The sequence below is a fragment of the Megalobrama amblycephala genome, linkage group LG1 (genome assembly GCF_018812025.1).
Source record: "Megalobrama amblycephala isolate DHTTF-2021 linkage group LG1, ASM1881202v1, whole genome shotgun sequence".
In the NCBI taxonomy this organism is placed as follows: Eukaryota; Metazoa; Chordata; class Actinopteri; order Cypriniformes; family Xenocyprididae; genus Megalobrama; species Megalobrama amblycephala.
In genome coordinates, this window is record NC_063044.1 from 69,043,889 (window position 1) to 69,066,093 (window position 22,205).

At 39.1% G+C, this 22,205-nt stretch overlaps 1 protein-coding gene across 1 annotated transcript; it reads right to left on the reverse strand.

The window, feature by feature from the left end:
* Window positions 1-19,556: 19,556 nt before the first annotated feature.
* On the reverse strand, window positions 19,557-20,725 carry LOC125248516 (galactose-specific lectin nattectin-like). Its single transcript, XM_048160439.1, has 3 exons — window positions 20,564-20,725; window positions 20,028-20,136; window positions 19,557-19,719 (listed from the first exon to the last, which is right to left on the reverse strand). Exons 1-3 carry the CDS (start codon window positions 20,708-20,710, stop codon window positions 19,661-19,663), a joined length of 315 nt encoding a protein of 104 aa, XP_048016396.1. The 5' UTR covers window positions 20,711-20,725; the 3' UTR covers window positions 19,557-19,660.
* Window positions 20,726-22,205: the final 1,480 nt, after the last annotated feature.

A 22,205-nucleotide genomic window follows, 5' to 3' on the forward strand; every position in this document is an offset into this window, starting at 1 on the left:
CCTTTACAAAGCGCTTTCGCTCCAGTGGCGTCTGTCGTTGCTATGCAACCATGAGCCGCCTCTCAAACGCATCACTTCTATTATGAGCGCGCTTGCCTAAATTACAGTAAAAACACTCGACTTTAAGTCACGAGCGTCGATTTAAACCACCGAGACGCGTCTGATGCAGCCATTACACGTTACCGATGCTCAAACGGCATCTTGGACAAATGTGTCTCAGCTATGTGAGCACAAGCGCTGCAGGTGTCTGTCAAGAAACAGAAGAGAGTACAAATGTATTCAGGGATTGTATTTGTTCAGTACAGTGCTGTTCAGTGCAAGATTTTAATGTTATTTAAGCTAACATAAAGTAATGGAAAATACTTCCACTAGATGTTAATGTATGTAACAATGAAAGGTTTTTATTTTTTGGCAAAATAAAGTTGATATATAGCTCCAGTTTTTTGTTTATTTCTGATCCCTTCACGCCACAAGTGTTGCTGGTTTTGTTTCTAAATTACAGATTTTTTATTCCATGCATCTTGTTGGATGTGAGAAGTGCACCAGACTATTGCAATTAATAGTATTATATTAGTAATATTATATTAGTTTATTAGTAGTATTATATTAGTAATAGTATTATATAATTATATTACACTCTGTAACAATGAGAGAGACACTGCTGTTTACATTTAGTATGGTAAATAAGATATTTATAGTATAGGTATAAAAATATTTTAGTAGGCCTAATGAAATTTGAAGTAAATGAGAAATAATGCAAAGGAAAGTAAATTTTATCTGAAATGTTGCACTTTCTTGCGCTTGAAGGTTAATATGGCCCTCCTATGAGGTGTCAATCACAAAAAAGGCCCCCTGCCAATTTGAGTTTGAGACCCCTGATTTAAGGAAACAATCTAAGAAAAATTAAAAACGAAGAATGAATGTAAGTACAAGATAAATACAAGATACTTGATGCTTTGAACTGCAAGAAATATATTAAATTGAACAACAAAAATTATCTTTAAAAAACAATGTCACAACATACGGTAAACTAAAAAATATATTTTAAATTAAATAAATCTCTGAAAAAAAACCTCCAAAAATACGATACAAAATACACTCATTATATAATACATTGAACAACAAACATAATCTTTAACAATTAAAATTTTACAATGTACCGGTAAATAAATAAAAAAATATATTTTTTAAAAATGTCTGAAAAAAAGAAAACAAAACATCTCTCCAAAAAATACATCCAAAACAGTCATGGCGTTTGTGTTGTCGATGTTCTTTTTTCTCTTAGGGCTCTTGCAGCCCTCTCCCCGCCACGGTCACATGCGCCTGTGAACTATTTCCCCAGTGCCATTTCCACATCCTTTCGGTTCACATTCTGAGTTATAACGTTACTCTTCAGTGCACCTAAAAACAAGGGAGCATAAGTCAATTTAGCAAGGTTCTTTTTTGCTACAACTTGCAACTCTTCAAATCATTCATTCAAGTAACACATTTCCACATGTGGTAAGCTAAAATGTTACCCCTAGGGTGACATTTACCATGGAGTTTTATGCCAAACTATAACCCTTTTTCCATTACATGTTGAAATTTAGCCTCAAATGCACACCAGATTTGAGCGACATTAGAAACAGTTTTCCATGAATATATCATGTCATATCACATAACTTCCAGTCGAATCACAGACACGACAGCTGCCAGTGAAATGCGAAGCGCTGTCAGATGTTCAACACCAGCGGAGATCATATACATCTGGAGACTCAGAACAAATTGATAAGGATGTGCGCATGCATGCGGTGCTTTAGGTGAGATGACTCCATATGCCAAATTACTACATTGAAGCCACCGTGGGGTGATATTTTGAACATATTGCAAGTTTGATTATTTTATTCAATGTTTCTGTCTAACAGCTAACTTCAATACCTTTGGATGTGATTGCGGGGTATGTAAAGTAGTTGTTTTAAGATAAGCAAAACTTTGTCTATCACAAATTTGTCTTCGACTTGATCAACAATAGGGGATTATCACACTGAAACGTAGCACTTCTGCTTATAGTGATGTTTATGCACTGCCGCTTCCGGTGACAGTCATCAGTCTGGCGATGAAGGACCTTAAGTTTGTTTACATATACTGCGTCTAGGCGATAGTACTGCGATGTGGACCAAAAGTCATATCCCGATATATTTAGGCTGCATATGGCCCAGCCAGCAGAGCCATGTGGGGCCCAAATGGGTTTGACCTGGGCTATCTAACTGGGACCCAGCCAGTTTTGCACCCAGTTTCCATGTAGGCCCCACATGGATTTGCCCAGATGAAATGAACACTGCTTAGTGTGCATGTTCTCGGTTCCGGCCACTAATTACAGGTAACAATCCTTTAACGGATTTGAAAAATGTTAATGTATTGTTTAATGTAACACTTAATCAGTGTTGGAGGTAATGAGATAATTAAGTGATTGAATAATGATTTTGTATTAGTGAAGAACACCTGCTGTTAACAAGCATAATCACTGAAGGAAAGAGAAACACAAGAACTACTTCCAGCCACAGCCTTGGATGAAATCAACTGAAGATAAAATACATTACATCTCTCAAGATCTGATTAAACATCTCCACAAACAACATTAGCTTCACTTATTACTAACCAGACTGACTTTATTTCTGTCAGACATCTACAGAAGTTCGTATTAAGAATTAAGAAGAGGCTTAGATGTTGATTACTTATTTGAAAGTAATAGTTTGATTTGATGTTACCATTGTGGCGATCAGTGTGTGCTTTAGTCAGACTTTTTAACATTAGCTCTTGACTTTTTAAAATATAATCAGATGCTGTAAGCTGATTGATGATAAGAATATAATCATCATATATTGGCTTAACTCAATGATATTATGTGGGAGGTTTATACGGGTAGTATGTTATTAATTCAGTTTTATTGTTGTGATTCTACAGCAAGAGAATAATAGAATTGAATCAGAACATCAAACGATTTATAACACACCATTTACATATTTTGGGCTCCTGTGAGTTTTACTCGCACACAGACATCAAGAATCAGCATATGAATCTCAACAATGGTGACATGCTTCATGGTGCAATGCATTCTGAGTGCATCATACGAAACTTATCCATGGCTCCCAGAATGCATTGCACCATTGAAGCATGTCACCATTGTTGAGATTCATATGCTGATTCTTGATGTCTGTGTGCGAGTAAAACTCACAGGAGCCCAAAATATGTAAATGGTGTGTTATAAATCATTTGATGTTCTGATTAAATTCTATTATTCCCTTACTGTAGAATCACAACAATAAAACAGAATGAATAACATACTACCTATATAAACCTTACACATAATCAGTCAAAAGTCCTGGGCCCCATTCCAAGTAGAAGGTTTAACAAATTGTAAAACCAACCCTGATCTCTGAGCTGATTTACCCTGCAAACAAAAACCCTAGGTTGTTCTTGTGTCCGCAGCCTAAGGAAAGCTATCATCAATGGAGCTCGGATACAGAGATTCACCATGACAACGAGGGAGAAAAGGACGTGTTGCAGCCATTTTTTCACCGGATGTGTCACAAGAAATGCCAAACCGCTGCAGCGCAAGATAGAATGCTCGTTACTTTATTGCATTTACATTCCTACACTTGACTGGGCTATTTCAAATACAGGGAAACTGTTTCAAATGTGAGAATTACACTGTTGTGTAGGCTAAATGCAATCCCACTGTGTTCAGGCATAATAGGTAGCAGTTGAAAATGAAATATTTTAAAATATTTTGCTTGACCTTCATATTTGGTGACAACTTCAGGTTTGTGAAACTTCACAAGAACGCAGATTTTAGTAGACCTGTGATTGTGAGTACTCTCACCCTTCAGTACTCTTTTGGACAGGGTGACCAGGCAGCTGGATTCAGTGCACCCTCACACCAGGATTTTATTTATGGACTTTTCCTCTGCTTTTAATACTGTACACACAGACACACTATTGCACCGTCTGGTGGAGCTTCAGGTCCATCCAGCACTGATTTTATGGATTAAGGGTTTTTTACAGAATAGCAGGTTTTAGTAAATGGTTTTAAATCCAGTAAGCCGTTTTTAAACTCAGGACTCCCACAAGGTTGTGTTTTATCTCCCAATCTCTTCTCTGTCCATCTCTTGCAGCAGTGAAGGAATGACTCTTTAAATATGCAGACGACATGGCCTTAGTAGCCCATCTGACAGGTGCCAATGCGCTGTCTGACTACCATCAGGCAGTTAGCAATCTGGCCAGGACTTTTAAGGCAAGTTTCCTCGAGCTCAGCATTGGAAAGACCAAGGAACTGTGTTGTGGTAGCAGAGGAACACTTACCACGACACAAACACAGCTTTTCCAGCCGATCAGCATTTATGGCCAACCTGTAGAACAGGTCAACTCTTTTAGAGAACTCAGAACAGAAATAGACGGATCCCTCTCTTTCTCCGAACACACAGAATATCTGTACAAGAAGGCCCAGCAGCGCCTCCACCCGAGAAAGCTCAGGACTTTCAATGTCAGCAAGGACATTTTAACTGTCTACACATCACTGATAGAATCCACTCTCACATTTAACATCTCTTCTTGGTACAATGCACTCACCACTAAATACAAAACAAACCTCACACGAATAATAACACAGGCTGGCAAAATAATTGGCTCCCCCTAAACCCCCCTATCAGATATTTACACTCACTCAGTACTTAGGAAAGCCACCACCATCACACAAGACCCCACCCACCCTCTTCACCAATCCTTTCAGTTACTGCCATCAGGTCGCCGTTACAAGGTCCCACTAGCCCGTAAAAATGTTTATAAGAAGTCCTTCATTCCCACGGCCATCACTAAGTTGAATATTCTGAAACCAGCACCTTAACTCCGACCTGTGTTCATTGTTGTTGTTGTCATCTGGTTATTGTTGTTTGTTACTGTGTACCACTGTGTGGCTATTAGAGAGTTGCACGTGGAACAGACCAGTGGTTATAAGGCTGAAATTGTCCTTAATGTTATGTTAAAATGTTGATAATCTCCAACTAAATTGTGTTTTGACAAACTACTGTATCATTTAACTTTGGATAAATAAAAGAAAGGCCAAAGACAAGTTTCATTGAGCAATTAAAAAACTGAATTTACCATAGAAAACTTCAAAAAGACGCAGATCTTTGAAGCACAGCTTGCCCATCCGTCCGGTCACGTTGTACTGCCGTTGCAGTTCTGGCACCATCAGGAACTTCATCATCCTCCTAGTGGCATCTTCAAGTGAGGAACCCCCTATGTCTGCAACCATGGCAACCTTAAGAGTATACAGTAATAGAGCACAGTACATTTAAAGTCACAGGATCAGAAAACACCATATTAAGTCAGTAAATATCATAAAATATTCTCTGTCACCATTACATAGCCAAACACCCCGCTTTAAACCTGGCATCCTTATTTTTGGCATGTCAATAATAATAATAATAATAATAATAATAAAGTGTTAAACCAATTATGTGCTTGATAGCATAAAATACCAGTTCCCTAAAACCTACAAGACTGGCATTGTGAATATGGCCTATAGACCATGTCTTCCCTTTTCAGCATAGAGCTTCACAGCCAAACTGCCTCAAGGGGGTGATCTACTACAGAATGGCCATGATTATGTCCATGGGGAAATGAAGACATTTTCCATCAAGCATAATTTTGTGTAGAAGTCCACCCTCAATATTTTTGACAGGAAGTTATTTTGGCACTTTCCAGTAGGGCTGTGCCAAAAAGTCGATAAAGATCTTGATACGACACGTGACAATTCGATTAAGATTCTTAAACTCTGGATAATCGACCATGAATAGCCTATATGACAAACACACGGAGCAAAAATAACAGGTGGAACCAACAATCTCATCACCTCAATCACTACGTAGTTTATATTAGAGATTTTCAGGTTCAAAAGCCAGAAGAGGGTGCTGGCCACATAAATATTTTTTAGGTTATTGTATATTGTTCTCATGTGTGTCAAGTTGTACAAGACTGTGTTTTGTAAGTAATGATATAATATTTCATTCATAATTTTAGTTTTATGCACTTAAAAGTATTGAATATAAAAATCAAAAATCGCATCGCAATATTTGTCAGAAAAACTGCAATTAGGTCAAAATTGTGCACCCCCGCCAAACGCTATGGCGATTTCAATCAGTAGTCATGTAATGTTGAAGTCTTGTACGACTATATTGTTTGTGATCCCTAATTAGTGCCTACCACACTTCTTTTACACCAGTCAAATTGGTGGAAATCTGAGGATTACCAGTCACCGACGACAATATTGTTGTTGGGGTTATCCGGTTATTGAGGGGGTGGGTTGCTGAGTGAAAATATCACCGTGGGTCCTCAATCCTGCGTTCGGAAAAATGCCTATTATAACACGGGAGTCAATGGGCAAATCAGCATTGTTTTCCCCAATATGGTGCACGTGGCGGGGGCGGGAGCAAGGCTGTTGGGGCGTATCCAATTTGCCGACTGTAGCTATACAAGTATAATGGTCTTAATAACTTGTCTATTTAGCTAAGGACTGTTTTGCTGAAGACAATTACCATCAGATTTGAAATTAAGATTAGTCAATGCAGCAGTGAACTGATGTTCAAGTATACTTAAGTCTCTTCCGTATTGGGACTACATGTAGGTGAAAAATGTTAAGTTGTAGCAGACATGGTTGATTTGAAGCAACCTGGCATGGGTCTTGAACTCTGCAAAGTTTAGTGATTCATTATGCATGGGAAGGATTTTGTCAGAAGAAAGAAAAAGAAAACACAGGAAAACAATAGGATCTGGCCCCCAAAAACTTACCACTGCAGACATGAATTCAGGGTCTAAGAGCTTCTCGTTCATGGCGATAACGTCCTCAACGTTGGCCAGGGGGAAAACAGCACCATCCGGTATCGCCATGACTGGCATGGAATCTTTTTTGAGCAGTGTGTTTAGCATCTGCCCATGCAGCTTCAGTGTGTCCTTCACTTCTTCTAGCAATGTCACTAGTGTGATGAACATTGCTCCATCAATTTTTTGGGGGGCTAAACTTTGGCCACGCAGTAACTGGGCTGCTCTGTGGCCAGGAGACGGGGTGGGGCTGCTGCCAAGTAAGCTCATGCTGAGGCCACTTGTGGGGGACCCACAGGGGTTTCTCGGGGTCAGACTCTGTCTTGCTGGGCTGACCCTGGTTACCTATATAATTTGGAAGCAGAAACTTTGACTTTAAGGAACATTTCAATACCTCTAAATGAAAACAAAAAAAACTAATGCAAATACTGAAATGGCAGATCTACAAGCTCATAATGCATTGTAACATAAGGCGTTGTGAACTCGCTCACCCTCCCAGAAACGTTGGGGCTGCGGGATCCCTGGGACCTGCTCCGCCACCCGGAAACGTGAGGGCTGCTTAGTCCCCTCTGGGACACACAAGGGCTGCGGCTTCCCCTCTGGGACACATGAGGGCTGCGACTTCTTCTCTGGGACACACGAGGGCTGCGGCTTCTTCTCTGGGACACACGAGGGCTGCGGCTTCCCCTCTGGGACACACGAGGGCTGCGGCTTCCCCTCTGGGACACACGAGGGCTGCGGCTTCCCCTATGAGACACATGAGGGCTGCTGAGTTCCCTCTGGGACACATGAGGGCTGCGGCTTCCCCTCTGGGACACACAAGGGCTGCGGCTTCCCCTATGAGACACATGAGGGCTGCTGAGTCCCCTCTGGGACACACGAGGGCTGTGGCTTCCCCTATGAGACACATGAGGGCTACTGAGTCCCCTCTGGGACACACGAGGGCTGCGGCTTCCCTTCTGGGACACACAAGGGCTGCGACTTCCCCTCTGGGACACATGAGGGCTGCGGCTTGTCCTCTGCACAATATGAAAGCAGAAGTACAGCATTAACACCATTTCAATATCCTAAGAGGAAGAAATACCGGTAACACTGCAGCAAATTAAAAACACAACACTACCATTAAATAACTAGACCAACACATCATAGGTCAAAGACCGGGGTCTTGTAGCGCAATGTCAGTGGTTAATGGTGATTTGCAGGGTTTGCGGCTAGATTGGCTTAATCGGATTGATGCTGACTTCTGTGCTGCAGAGAACATTGTTCCGTCTAGGATACTTAGACTAGCCTACTTTTTTACATGTCACCAAAGGCTGTTGCAGCGCTTTAGAAGTTAAGGAGCTTTATGATTCTGCAGAAATATAGGCTACATTGTCAAAATACAAATTGCAGCAATTTAGCCATCATGCAGGTTGCTTGTAATTAAATCATACAAGTCTGCAGATTCACATTTCAATAACTATCGGCTTTCATTGGAAGATTAGGCTACTGAAATCGAGTTTGCCTTTGACCAGAGCTAAGGATCTTTATCATTGGGCAACAAAACGTAGCCTAGGCCAATGGTTCTTATCCTAGGGATTGCGACCCCCAAGGGGGTTGCAAGACGTTTCCGATGGGTCGCGAGATGCTCTCCATGTATATTGTTGAGAAAAGAGCAAGAGAAAATGAAGATTTGAATAAGGTGTCTTAAAATATTAACGTCTTACAATATAGCCTACTGAATGAATGAAACAGCATTTCAGAATTTTCTGTCTGACACTATAAACAATCGAATGCAAAGAGAGAATTTATCTTATCGTAGGCGACGTTTTCAGCATGTGATATTTCCCCTCTGTGACAGAATACTGCAGATTCATCTTAATTTGTGAATGGATAAGCTATCTCTGACAAAAAAGTTGAGAACCACTGGCTAGGCGATATGCGGGCAATCACTCGAAAGTCAATGGATGGGTCAGTGCATCAATTAAATTAAAAATAAATTAAATCCTGACCATATAGCCTATCTACATTTCTCATTGAAGGAGGGACATTTTCACTTCTCCTTTTGTAGGCCAATATACCTATTGTAGGTCTTGTTTCACTTAATCACTTCACACACTTAATCACTAACCCTGTTTTTTGTCCGGGCTTCACCTGCACCCCACATTTTCTTAGACACAAACGCCTCGGGAGGAGTAGGTGGCAAGACATCTCCCTCAATGTCCGTTTCCTCCTCACTGGAAGCCAGCAGGGGTTTTGGTGCTCTATATTCAGTTAAAAGCATACCAATAATGTACTTTTCAAATTTAGGCTGTAAAATTGTGATTTCTATATTCAATTGTCTTTTTCTGAACCAACATCAGTCATCATAAATGGTAATATTTTTTCATGTTTACTCAACTCCAGGCATTTGAGATTATTTATAGGTGCAAATACCAAAATGTTTTTTTTATCACGTCAGTATAGATTGCATACTAATACCCTTTTTCCTTTTGTTATTAAGACACTTTAGAGGCTGCTCGCAAAAAATTTAAAAAAGCGGAGGCAACGTCTGACTTACAGACAGATGGTGATGATTTGCCTGCAAGGCGAAAAAGGAGGTAATGTAATACACAGAATATGTAATGTTATATAATGTTATATAATTAACGTTGCAGAATTTCTGGCATTAAAGGAAAAGTACTGTTTTTTTAACCTGTACTGTTTTTTTAAACCTTGTTTCTAGCATGTTTCTTTCATAAACTTACCCGGGGAAGTTTGGAGTGACTTTTTGTCCTTCTGGAGATATTTAGATCCATGTCATTCCAGCAAAACGGTAGAGGTTGGGGCCAGTAAGCCTAAATAAAACATTATCAGTGACAAAACATCTTCTTTTCACCAGTATGTAGTTATGCATTGCTAGTGCTATCCCTCGATGACTTCAGAACAGCTTGTTTGTCATCCAGGCATTTTAAAAAAGATTTGTCAATGCGAGCCGATGACGTCATTGGCGTTTGCCACCACATGATTACCTCTGAAACGGGTGCGAAAAATCATAACGGATCCCGGGTCTCCCAGTGAAAACACAAATAAAGCGTGCCGTGCGGAGCCGTTACGAAAATGTGCAGGGGAAAAGGGGCATAACAAACACCTCTAACTGCTTTTTTCAGTGTATTCTATTGTAAAAGTTTAAACTTATAGAAATTGATGCCTTATTGACATTGAGCTAGATAGATGACAGACAGAGTATTTGTCAAATTCAGAAAAGAACCTCTTACCTGCCCATCCAAGTACCCTGATGGAGTATTTCGGCCACGATTCCTCTGGCTTCTGTCGGTCCTTCACAGCCTTGGTTACATTACGGCCTGATGGCCAGAAACACTCATTTTGTTCTTCGGTCATCCAACATGTTGGAATTATATCCACCACAGATTGGCCAACGTAGGTCTTGTCAATAAACTCGACAACACAGAACAGGGGCATGCTGCAAAGTTCATAATGGTTACTGATTGTGTAATTGGACAAATGCAACAGCTCCATCCTGCAATGGCAGAAGTATTAGTCTCTCAGTTAAATCTGTGACTGACACACCGTGCAGCTGGTGAGACAGCCGTGTCACTGTTCTAATCCCCACACACGTTGACTCAATAGGGTAGTTGTAAAAGCTGCCTTCTTTTTCATAAAACTGACAGACTGCGTACATACCCCCTGATACCAACTCAACAATGTTCCACACCACAGCAACTTTGCCCTTAACATTAAAACAATTGCTGCCTTCACGACGAGAAATTATATTGCCCTCATGTCTGTACTTCATGTACTTCATGCGGACAGGAACATCAGGGAGAGTCGGACCTGAGAAATGTGGTTGTAGAGGCTTATTTGCCCTCTCTTTTCCACTTTTAAGGGAGAGTGAACGCTGCTTTTCACTGAGACGTCTTACGAGTTGTTGAACTGCGCCTTGGGGCCATCTCACTAGCCGCTTCAGAGAGGAAGTGGCGCAAATCTAAAGATCCTACTGACCTTAGCTTATATCAGTCACTCCTTTCTTCTTTCTCTACTGATGTCTCTACTGCTAAAACCACATACTATCACACTAAAATTAACAATTCGACTGATTCCCGCACACTTTTCAAAACCTTTTCTTCTCTTCTTTGCCCTCCTCCCCTCCCTCCCTCATCAACTCTTACAGCTGATGACTTTGCCACATTCTTCACACATAAAATAACAACCATCAGCGGCCAATTCTCCACACCACACACTGACAATAACATCTTAACGGAAAACGCACAAACCCTCTCCTCCTTCTCCATGCTCTCCGAGGCAGATGTTTCAAAACTCATCCTCTCCAATCACCCTACTACCTGTCCCCTAGACCCTATCCCCACTCCTCTTCTTCAGGCCATCTCCTCCTCAATTCTACCTGCACTCAGTCACATAATCAATTCTTCCCTTGACACTGGAACATTTCCCACAGCTTTTAAGCAGGCTAGGATTACCCCACTCCAGTGGTTCAAGTCTTACCTCTCAGGTAGGTCCTTCAGGGTATCTTGGAGAGGTGAGGTGTCCAAGTCACATCATCTTGCTACTGGGGTACCTCAGGGCTCAGTGCTTGGACCACTTCTCTTCTCCATCTACATGTCATCACTAGGATCTGTCATTCAGGATCATGGTTTCTCCTATCACTGTTATGCTGATGACACACAACTCTACCTCTCATTCCAACCAGATGATCCGACGGGTGCTGGTCGTATTGCAGGCTGCCTGGCAGCCATTTCTGCCTGGATGAAGGACCACCACCTTCAACTCAATCTTGCAAAAACGGAACTGCTGGTGGTCGGTGCCAACCCAACACTTCGTCGTAACCTTTCAATTCAACTTGGGTTGTCAACCATTACTCCTTCCAGGACAGCCAGGAACCTTGGAGTGGTGATGGATGATTGTTTAAGCTTCACAGATCATGTTGCTACAACGGTCCGGTCCTGCAGATTTGCCTTGTACAACATCAGGAAGATTAGACCCTTCCTATCGGAGCATTCCACACAAATTCTTGTCCAAGCTCTTGTTCTATCCAGACTGGACTATTGTAATTCTCTTTTGGCTGGACTTCCAGCATGCACTGTCAAGCCTCTTCAATTGATCCAGAATGCTGCAGCAAGACTGGTCTTCAATGAGCCGAAGAGAGCGCACGTCACTCCTCTCTTCATCAGTCTGCATTGGCTGCCAGTAGCTGCTCGCATCCAATTCAAGGCTCTGATGTTTGCCTATAGAATGACTGCTGGCTCTGCACCGCCATACCTTAACTCGCTACTTCAGACTTATGCGCCCTCCAGAAACTTGCGTTCTGCAAGTGAACGGCGGCTTGTGGTGCCATCACAAAGGGGCACAAAATCACTCTTACGAACCTTCTCCGGGTCTGTTCCTGGCTGGTGGAATGACCTGCCACGCTCTATCCGAGCAGCTGAATCTTTAGCCACTTTCAAAAAAATGCTAAAGACGTATCTTTTTCGTCAGCACTTGACCCAGTAATAGTTGCACTTACCTTGATTTCTATTTTCATTCCATCTATTTGTGTATTATTTAAAAAAAAAAAAAAAAAAAAAATCCTTGCTACGAGCACTTTACTGTCATAACTGTGACTTCACACAGCACTTACATACTGTTGTTCTCGTGTTGATTTGATTGATTCTACTGTTCTCATTTGTAAGTCGCTTTGGATAAAAGCGTCTGCTAAATGACTAAATGTAAATGTAAATGTCGATGTATGGAAACTTACGCCATATTTATGAACAACAGGGTACACCTCCTCCTGTCTGGCTGGCTCCTGTCTGGTTGGCTCCTGTCTTCTGGCTGGCAAGACCTTAACGCAGTGGTCTCAAACTGCCGGCCCGCGGGCCATTTACGGCCCGCCCACCCCCTCTACCCGGCCCGCAACTCATCTCAAAAATAAAACATAATCCGGCCCGCTAAATTATTATTATTCTCTAGTTGGTACCTGTCTGATATGCAAAGAAAAAGTCGCCGTTCTAAGGGGCATTCGCATATCGCGCCGCATTCTCCTTCTTTCCAATGCGCTTTCGCTCCAGTGGCGTCTGTCGTTGCTATGCAACCATAATAGCCGCACTCTCAATCGCTTCTATTATGAGCGCGCTTGCCTAAATTACAGTAAAAGCATTCGACTTTAAGTCACGAGCGCCGACTTAAACCACCGAAACGCGTCCGATGCAGCCATTAAACGTTACCGATGCTCAAACGGCATCTTGGACAAATGTGTCTCAGCTGTGTGAGCACAAGCGCAGGTGCCTGTCAAGAAACAGAAGAGTGTAAATGTATTCAGGGATTGTATTTGTTCAGTACAGTGTTGCTTAGTGCAAGATTTTAATGTTATATAAGCTAACATAAAGAAAGGGAAAATACTTCCACTAGATGTTAAAAAGTAATAATGTATGTAACAATGAAAGATTTTTATTTTTTTGGCAAAATAAAGTTGATATATAGCTCCAGTTTTTTGTTTATTTCTGACCCCTCCACGCCACAAGTGTTGCTGGTTTTGTTTCTAAATTACTGATTTTTTATTCCATGCACCTTGTTGGATGTGAGAAGTCGCACCAGACTATTTAAATTAATAGTATTATATTAGTAGTATTATATTAGTTTATTAGTAGTATTATATTAGTAATAGTATTATATAATTATATTACACTCTGTAACAATGAGAGAGACACTGCTGTTTACATTTAGTATGGTAAATAAGATATTTATAGTATAGGTATAAAAATATTTTAGTAGGCCTAATGAAATTTGAAGTAAATGAGAAATAATGCAAAGGAAAGTAAATTTTCTGAAATGTTGCGGTTTCTTGCGCTTGAAGGTTAATATGGCCCTCCTATGAGGTGTCAATCACAGAAATGGCCCCCCGACAATTTGAGTTTGAGACCCCTGCCTTAATGAAATTAGACAAAAATTGAGCTAATCAGTGTTCAACAGGAGCTTTCAATAAAAAGATAAGTAACCATTTAACATCAAATAACCAGCTTACATGACACTAAGTGTGTGTGTGTGCGTGTCTGTGTGCATGTGTATGCGTGCAGAGCACACAGGGACATTAGTGTGTGCAAGCGTCCACGATAAGCAAGGCTCACGTGTCACTCAGCAATATGCGTATTAGGGCTGCAACGATTCGTCAATGTTTTCGACAAAAATCGATAATAGAAATAGTCGACAATGAATTCCATTGTGTACAATTGTCGCCAGACATGTTTTTCCAACGGAGTGAGGCATCTCACTACAATCTCTGCCGTGAGTTGCACATGCACAATAGCATCTCTGCCGAGCGGTAGCGTACAGTAATGGCGGTGTCCTATACAGCAGCAATATTTTTATAATAAGATATCTGCTGCTATATTTGCTCTTTGGGTTATGCAAGCAAACAAAATTCAACCTTAGTCAATGTGTATCCTTCATTTTGTATTAGCTGCTAGTGCAGTTGTAACTGCAACACTACAACTAACAAAAGAAGCCAGCAAGATGCACAGGGAGACCGGGGAGACCGACATTATGATGTTTACAAGCCCAAAACAGACTGTTTTCTTACACATTTAGTTTGATTTGATTTGATTTGTTCCAATTTATTCTTAGAGCAAAAGGTGGGGACAGTGCAATATGTTGAAGTATGTGTTATGCAATATGTGCAATATGTTTTTATGTTTAAAGCATGAGGAAGGGTTCGGGACGGAACCAAATTCTGAATCTGATATTGACTCAGATGAATTTGAAGTGAAATAATGATGAATATATTTTATATCATATCACCGTTATTGAATAAAAGTACGTTATATTGTGATATATTGATACTGAATTATTGTCCAGCCCTATAGCTAAACCAAACCCGCTGTTTTTCCTTTTGGTTAGATTCTACATCAGATTAAACAGCACAAACCAAAAATACAGACTACTGTACAATCTGCAGTGTTATTTTTATGGCAACATAATATTTCAACTTACCTTAATTTTATGGAAATTCGGCGTTGGTCGGAAGAAATATGCACTTCACCTCCAAGTCACAGGTGCGTTCCATTCGGCCGTAAGTGGTCTGCGAAGTGGACTTCACACGGTATTTCGCCATCTTAAGTGAGATTCCATTCCGAAGGGAGCGAACATGTTCAGTTCGAAGGGCACTGCGAACGGCATAGGGAATAAGGGAACATCGATACATCACTTCACAGGAAGTAGAGAGGTAAAATTACCCAACTGTCATTGCGCACCACGTCACCAGTCAGAACTATGATGGAGCGGAGCCGTTGAAAGAGTTTTTAAACGGCTCTCCGATGGAGGAATTTACGTTTTGAGTATTCATAAATTTTGAACGAAAGTATGAATGGTTATGGCGATGTGTTACATTTGTATATTTTATTCTATGAATAGGCATGACAAAGTAAAAGTTTTGAAAAGCATCTGAGGCTCTGTAGTCATTTTTATTTTACTTTATTCACCTCAGAAGTGTTTACTATGCGGCTGCGCGTGGAAAACAAAGCGCACGAGATGAGACCCAGACCATGGATTAATACCGTTATACAGTTTACAAAATGAGAATTTATTTTTATATGGCATGGCAGTTACAGCTTCAAATCTGTTAAGAGTCAATTTTAAATTCGAAAGTAAATTATAATATCTATTTATTTATGTTATATCATAATCTGTGCGACACTGTCGTTGACTTTCTTTGATGACGTTTGCAGGGCGTTCCAAATGAGCGATTATTGTCAGCGAAGTCCACTTCAACTGATATACCGTGCTCAGGGAGTAGGGAGCAGTGAACACTGCGTAGGGACCCTGTCGAATGGAACGCAGCTACAGCCAGCTTGCTTTCCGATTCCGAATGGACGGTTAACGTTTTGAGCCCGAAACACAGCCTTTGCATACAGACCCCAGAGATGTCCGAACTGCCTGACCAAATAACAATTTAATACAGTAAAATTCGTAAATTAAAGGATATGTGAGAGAATTGACAAACGACTTAACTGCTTCGCTGGCTTCATTATGAATGAGCCTAATTAGGTGTTGTTGTGCATAACAGGCAGTGGTGGAGAGTACTGAAAATCTGTAGTCAAGTACAATTAACTGCATTGCTAAAATATTACTCAATTACGAGTAAAAGTACCGGTGTTAGAGAAATACTCAAGTAAAAGTACAGTTTGTAAAAAAAAAAAAAAAAAATTTTTTAAAAATTTAAATAGAAAATATTCAGAGTATTAGTTACTTTTAACCACTGATGTCACCGTCACTTCTCCAGACTAGGGCTGGAAATTGTGTGTTTTCTTTTACCAGAAGTTAACATGCCAACAATCTATTAATCATTAATAATTGATAAGATGCAAAACAAGTGTTTTTCCCTCATTTTTTTCTCATTTAAGTTTTTATTTCCTTATTAAGCAAATGTCTCCGGCAGACAAAAAACTAAATTACATGAGGAGCCACGACTATTGATTAAATATCCATGAATACATTTTTAACTGGTTAAATTCTTCATTCAGAATCAATGAAAGATCAATCATTAACGTCCTTTTTTTGTTTTGTTTTGTTTTGTTTTCCGTCCTCATGACCCGGTTTTCATCGGCTTGTTTGCTATCAAATCACCTTACTGGCTACAAAAATGCAGATAAAAGGTTTGGATATGAATTCAAATTGTACTCAGTACTCAACTATGATTTTAAAAATAACTTAGTAGATTACATGGATTAATGAATATTACAAGTAAAAGTACAGGCTTGAAAATCTACTCATAAAAGTACAAGTACCCCAAAAACTACTTAATTACAGTAATCTGAGTATTTGTAATTAATGACTTCCACCTCTGATACCAGAAACCACTCCCCAAGCGAGTCTTGAATCTGGGTATCCGGCGTGGTAGATGGATGTGCAAACTGACCAAAAGCCAATTGGGTAGCAAAATGGGTCCTATGAGGCATCAGGGAGGGATTTACCCAACATTCTACAGGCAACTATATGTTATAAGCAACTTATGTTAAGTTAGCAAAATATTCATACAATATAAATATTGTAAATATTCAAATGCCAGCAGTAGCAATGCTGTCTCCTTTACACTTATCCCCATAAATCTGTCCCATTCTGGGTCACTGCACCAATGAAAGAGTTTATGTGAATGCTCCATGCACTGTCGGAAGGCTTTCTGCAGCTTTATTCTTTTACTTAAATTGAAAGGGCCTCTGTCCTTACAGGCCTACTTCTTTAACTACCTCAGCCCCTCCCTTTACCGTCTTAAACCATAAACCATGTATATGTCAATGCATCCTGAAGATCTTCAGATAGCCTAACCAAACAGATCTACTGTACCTTTTACAGCCAACACATCAGTCATTGTTCAAACCCATGCCAACTTGGCCCATAAATATATCATGCAAGACCCATATATGTTTTCCCAGTTCAAACCCATGCCCACTTGACCCATAAAAATTCTATGCAAGACCCATATGTGCATTCCCAGTTCAAACCCATGCCCACTTGACCCATAAATATGCCATTCAAGACCCATATCGTTAGCCTCATAGCATAATTGCCTAAGTCATTCATTTTCAAATGATACTTAGGCAATTATGCTATGAGGCTAACGATATATGTATTCCCAGTTCAAACCCATGCCCACTTGGCCCATAAAATTTCTATGCAGGACCCATATGTGCATTCCCAGTTCAAACCCATGTCCACTTGACCCATAAATATGCCATTCAAGACCCATATATGTATTCCCAGTTCAAACCCATGCCCACTTGGCCCATAAAAATTCTATGCAAGACCCATATGTGCATTCCCAGTTCAAACCCATGCCCACTTGACCCATAAATATGCCATTCAAGACCCATATATGTATTCCCAGTTCAAACCCATGCCCATTTGGTCCATAAAAATTCTATGCAAGACCCATATGTGCATTCCCAGTTCAAACCCATGTCCACTTGACCCATAAATATGCAATTCAAGACCCATATATGTGTTCCCAGATCAAACCCATGCCCACTTGGCCCATAAATATGTCATGCAAGACCCATATATGTGTTCCCAGTTCAAACCCATACCCACTTGGCCCATAAAAATTCTATGCAGGACCCATATGTGCATTCGCAGTTCAAACCCATGCCCACTTGGCCCATAAATATGCCATTCAAGACCCATATATGTGTTCCCAGATCAAAACCCATGCCCACTTGGCCCATAAATATGTCATGCAAGACCCATATATGTGTTCCCAGTTCAAACCCATGCCCACTTGGCCCATAAAAATTCTATGCAGGATCCCTATGTGCATTCCCAGTTCAAACCCATGCCCACTTGGCTCATAAATATGCCATGCAAGACCCATATATGTGTTCCCAGATCAAACCCATGCCCACTTGGCCCATGCCTGTCCCTTATGGGGCCCATGTAATCAGCTCATATGGGCTTCCTATGTGGGACTCGTACTACAAAACCTACATGGGACCCGCTGAATTCACCTAGCCAAAGCCCATGCCCACACAGTACCCATGGAACCCGTAGTTAACCCATCTGGGCCCCACGTGTCATTGCTGGCTGGAATTATCATACATAACAAAGAAATGTAAGAATAAATATGAAAATAAATTTAAAAAAAAAAGTTGAAACAAATAAATGTTAAAATAAATAAATCTGTAAATAAATACTTATTGGAATAAAAAAATAAATATAAAAAAATAAATGAATGCATAAATAAGTAAATATAAAATATATGGAAAAATAAAAGAATAAATAAATAAAATTAGAAATAATTAAAACATAAAAGCAGAAAATAATAAATTAAGGGCGGAAATATAAAATAAATGGAAAAATAAAAGAATAAATAAATACAATTATAAATAATTAAAACATAAAAGCAGAAAATAATAAATTAAGGGGGAAAAATTAATTTGATTAAAAATGAATCATATTTCATCAGGTCGTTTATTCATTTATTTCCCTATTATCACATTTATTTACTTATAGATTTTTTCATTGATTTATTTATTCATTTATTCATTTTTCATTTCTGCAGGTTTATTCCTCCAAACAAGTCCAGGATTCTGCGTTTTTGCTTCAGCGATGCTGTCCTGTTCCCTGTCTGTGTCCCCTGTATATCCTCAGTTTGTGGTCCTCATGTTTCCCTGCTGCTTCCCTTGTTTGTTGCCATGGACACTCATTGGACCACGCCCCCTTGTTAACTCGTTATCTTGTTTGTGCCTGTGTATAAATAGTCGCTGTGTTGCCTGGCGGAGTTTTGTTTAGCCGTTGTTTACCCTTGTCTTCGTGTTCCTTGCCTAGCCTAGCCTAGCCTGTGTTTTTGGATTACCCTTTTGCCTTACCTTATATCTGTTTGCTGGTGATCGACCTACTGCCTGTTTGACTACACTCTACTGTTAATAAAGCTCGGATTTGGATCTCCCACTCCGTTGTCACATCCCATATGTTACAGATGCAAACAGCCTTCATATTTTAAATAATTAAACTAATGTAAATGATAACGTTTTATGAATCAGAAAGCCTATTTTCAGACGTTTACTGTAATCTACCTGATCAGAAAAATCATTTATTAGGAACATTTTACTGGGGCACGTGCGACGCCCCTGGTGTGAAAAGAGAGAGACTGTGGAGTGATAATTATAAAATGATGTTTCACAGGTGTAACTTACTTATTATTTACAAACAAATAAATAAAAATAAAACAAACAAAATTAACCTTTTTAACACATTTATTAGCCTCCATTAAATATTTCTAATGGAAAGTAAATGAATCAAAGTAGCTTGTTTCTTCTACATTGATTCTTCACATGCTGTTTCAGTACGCACACACATAGGCTTTAGCTACTTTACAGTCTTCATCATTCCAGTTGCCATCTGTTGAAAGACAGAACAAATATAGTTGTTTTTATCATTTGTGTATTATGAAAAAACTAAATAATGTTTATTTAGTATGGTAGACACAGAAATATTAGTATTTGATGTCTAGAAAACAATCAGCAACAATGTTTTTGTGATGAATGTTCACAGAACATTTTTAACTGTGATGAAAAAGTTATTTTCTAGCTTCTGGATATACAGTATGACATGAAGCAGTATCTGCTAATCTTCTGATGGTCTAACACAATTCAGATTGATGGATCATTTATCATGTTATTTCATGAGCATTAACAGAAGTTACTTACTGACAGAGTTCATCTCAATGCAGCGCTCATCTTTAGTGGAACTGGGTTTTCCAGGCGACCATATTTGATAGTTCATTTTGGATCCATCACTCCAGAACCAACGATAATACTGTGAACAGAAGAGAAAAAACAGCATTGTGTTTATGTCCACAGCTTTACATGGCTTTGTTTTATCTTTATTTATCTAAAAGATGATTCCTCATGAACCCTAACCCCACTTTAAACATGTCAGAAATCTAAACAGAAATTATTCCACAGAAAGGGTATCAGTAAAGAATATGTAAAACTATGTAAGAAAGGGTTAAATCACTCAGTTATCTTCATCAGCCTCACTATTTCACATCGAGTTTCACGATACAAACACTGGAGTATGACATCATCATGGTGAGTGGTGCCTCTCATGGCTGCCAATGCACTAAACTAACTGTTCTGAGGACCAAAAATAAATGATAAAAACACATCTATGTTCATGTGTTTTGAAAAATGTATTAAATGAGTTTTAGCACAGAAAGTATGATTGAAAAATGATTGCATACACCCTTATGGCCTCCGATCCAGGCAGGTGTTGATGCATGAGTTGTTTGTCTAATCAGCTTCTGTATAAAGATGTACTCATCATGGCTTTGTACAGAAGCAAGGTTCCCATTATGGTTCAAACACCCAAACTGTAGAGATGGAGACATGAGCAAACACAAAGAAATTAATATTCCAAAATCTGTGACATGCCTTCAGTTACCGTCGAAATAATGTTTACTCGCTGTGCTCTTTATTTTTTGTTTATTATTTTACCTGTGAAATATAAAATCTGCCATTTGAGATGGGACTACTTTTCTAGAAAAGGTTCTGGTTATACTGTATATAGATTAGATATAACTTCACATAGATGAGTTAAGTTTTTAAGTGATCCTCTAATGATAACATGAAATGTGTTGTGTAACATGAAATATTTCTATATTTTCAAACCATTAAGATGTTTCAGTATTATCACAATGATGTATGTTCACATCCTGAAGCTCCACTGTAATTTCGGTAACAGTTTAGAATACTGATCCTTCATTAATGAATAACTACACAGGAACAAATGAGTAATGCATTATTAACACTATAGTAACTACTATTAACTAACGATAAACTCTGATGAATGAATTAGTAAGTAATAGTGCTCAGTAGTTCACTATTAGCTAATCAGTAACTACTGTTTTTTCATTCCTCCCAGAGAACTACTAAGAACTACTATATACATGTTTCGTAATTAATGTGAATAATAAATAATGTATAATTAATTCTAGAGTAAAGGCCTTGGTAACCCACTAGTAATGACTGAAGTATTACCAAATCCTTCAGAAGGAATTACTAATTATTTGGATCAGTATGCTAAAGTGAGAAACATGATAACTCTCTAGTAACTACTGAGGGGTCCCACTTTATATTAAGTGGCCTTAACTACTATGTACTTACATTTAAATTAATAATTTGATACAATGCACTTATTGTGTACATACATGTTTTTACATTGTACTTATATTTTAAAAACACCTGCATGTAATTACATCTGTAATTAATTTCTGTAATTACATTTATAATTACACAGTTGACCCATCCTTACACCTTACCCCTACCCTTAAACCTACCCATACCACCAAAGCTTTCCCTAACCTTACCCGTAACCCACCTCAATAGCACTCAATTCAATAGAACCCAATAGTACATTGTACTTATTTTTGATGAAGTCATAGTAGTTAAGGCCACTTAATATAAAGTGGGACCTACTGAGGTTTGAGATTTTTGTAAAGTATTGGATAGTAATAACTCAAGAGTTACTATATAACTCTAAAGTAACTACTTCTTATTTGGATCAGTATTCTTAAGTGAAGATCGTGGTAACACACTAGTAATTACTTAAGTGTTACCAAATATATCAGAAGGAATTACTGTACAAAAACATACAAAAACATCAAAAGTTTACAAGACTTCAGTAGTTACTAGAGAGTTATCATGTTTCTCACTTTAGAATACTGATCCAAATAATTAGTCCTTCCTTCTTAAGTATTTAGTAATACTTCAGTCATTACTAGTGGGTTACCAAGGCCTTTACTCTAGAATTAATTATACATTATGCATCATTCATGTTAATTACGAACATGTATATAGTATTTCTTAGTAGTTCTCTGAGAGGAA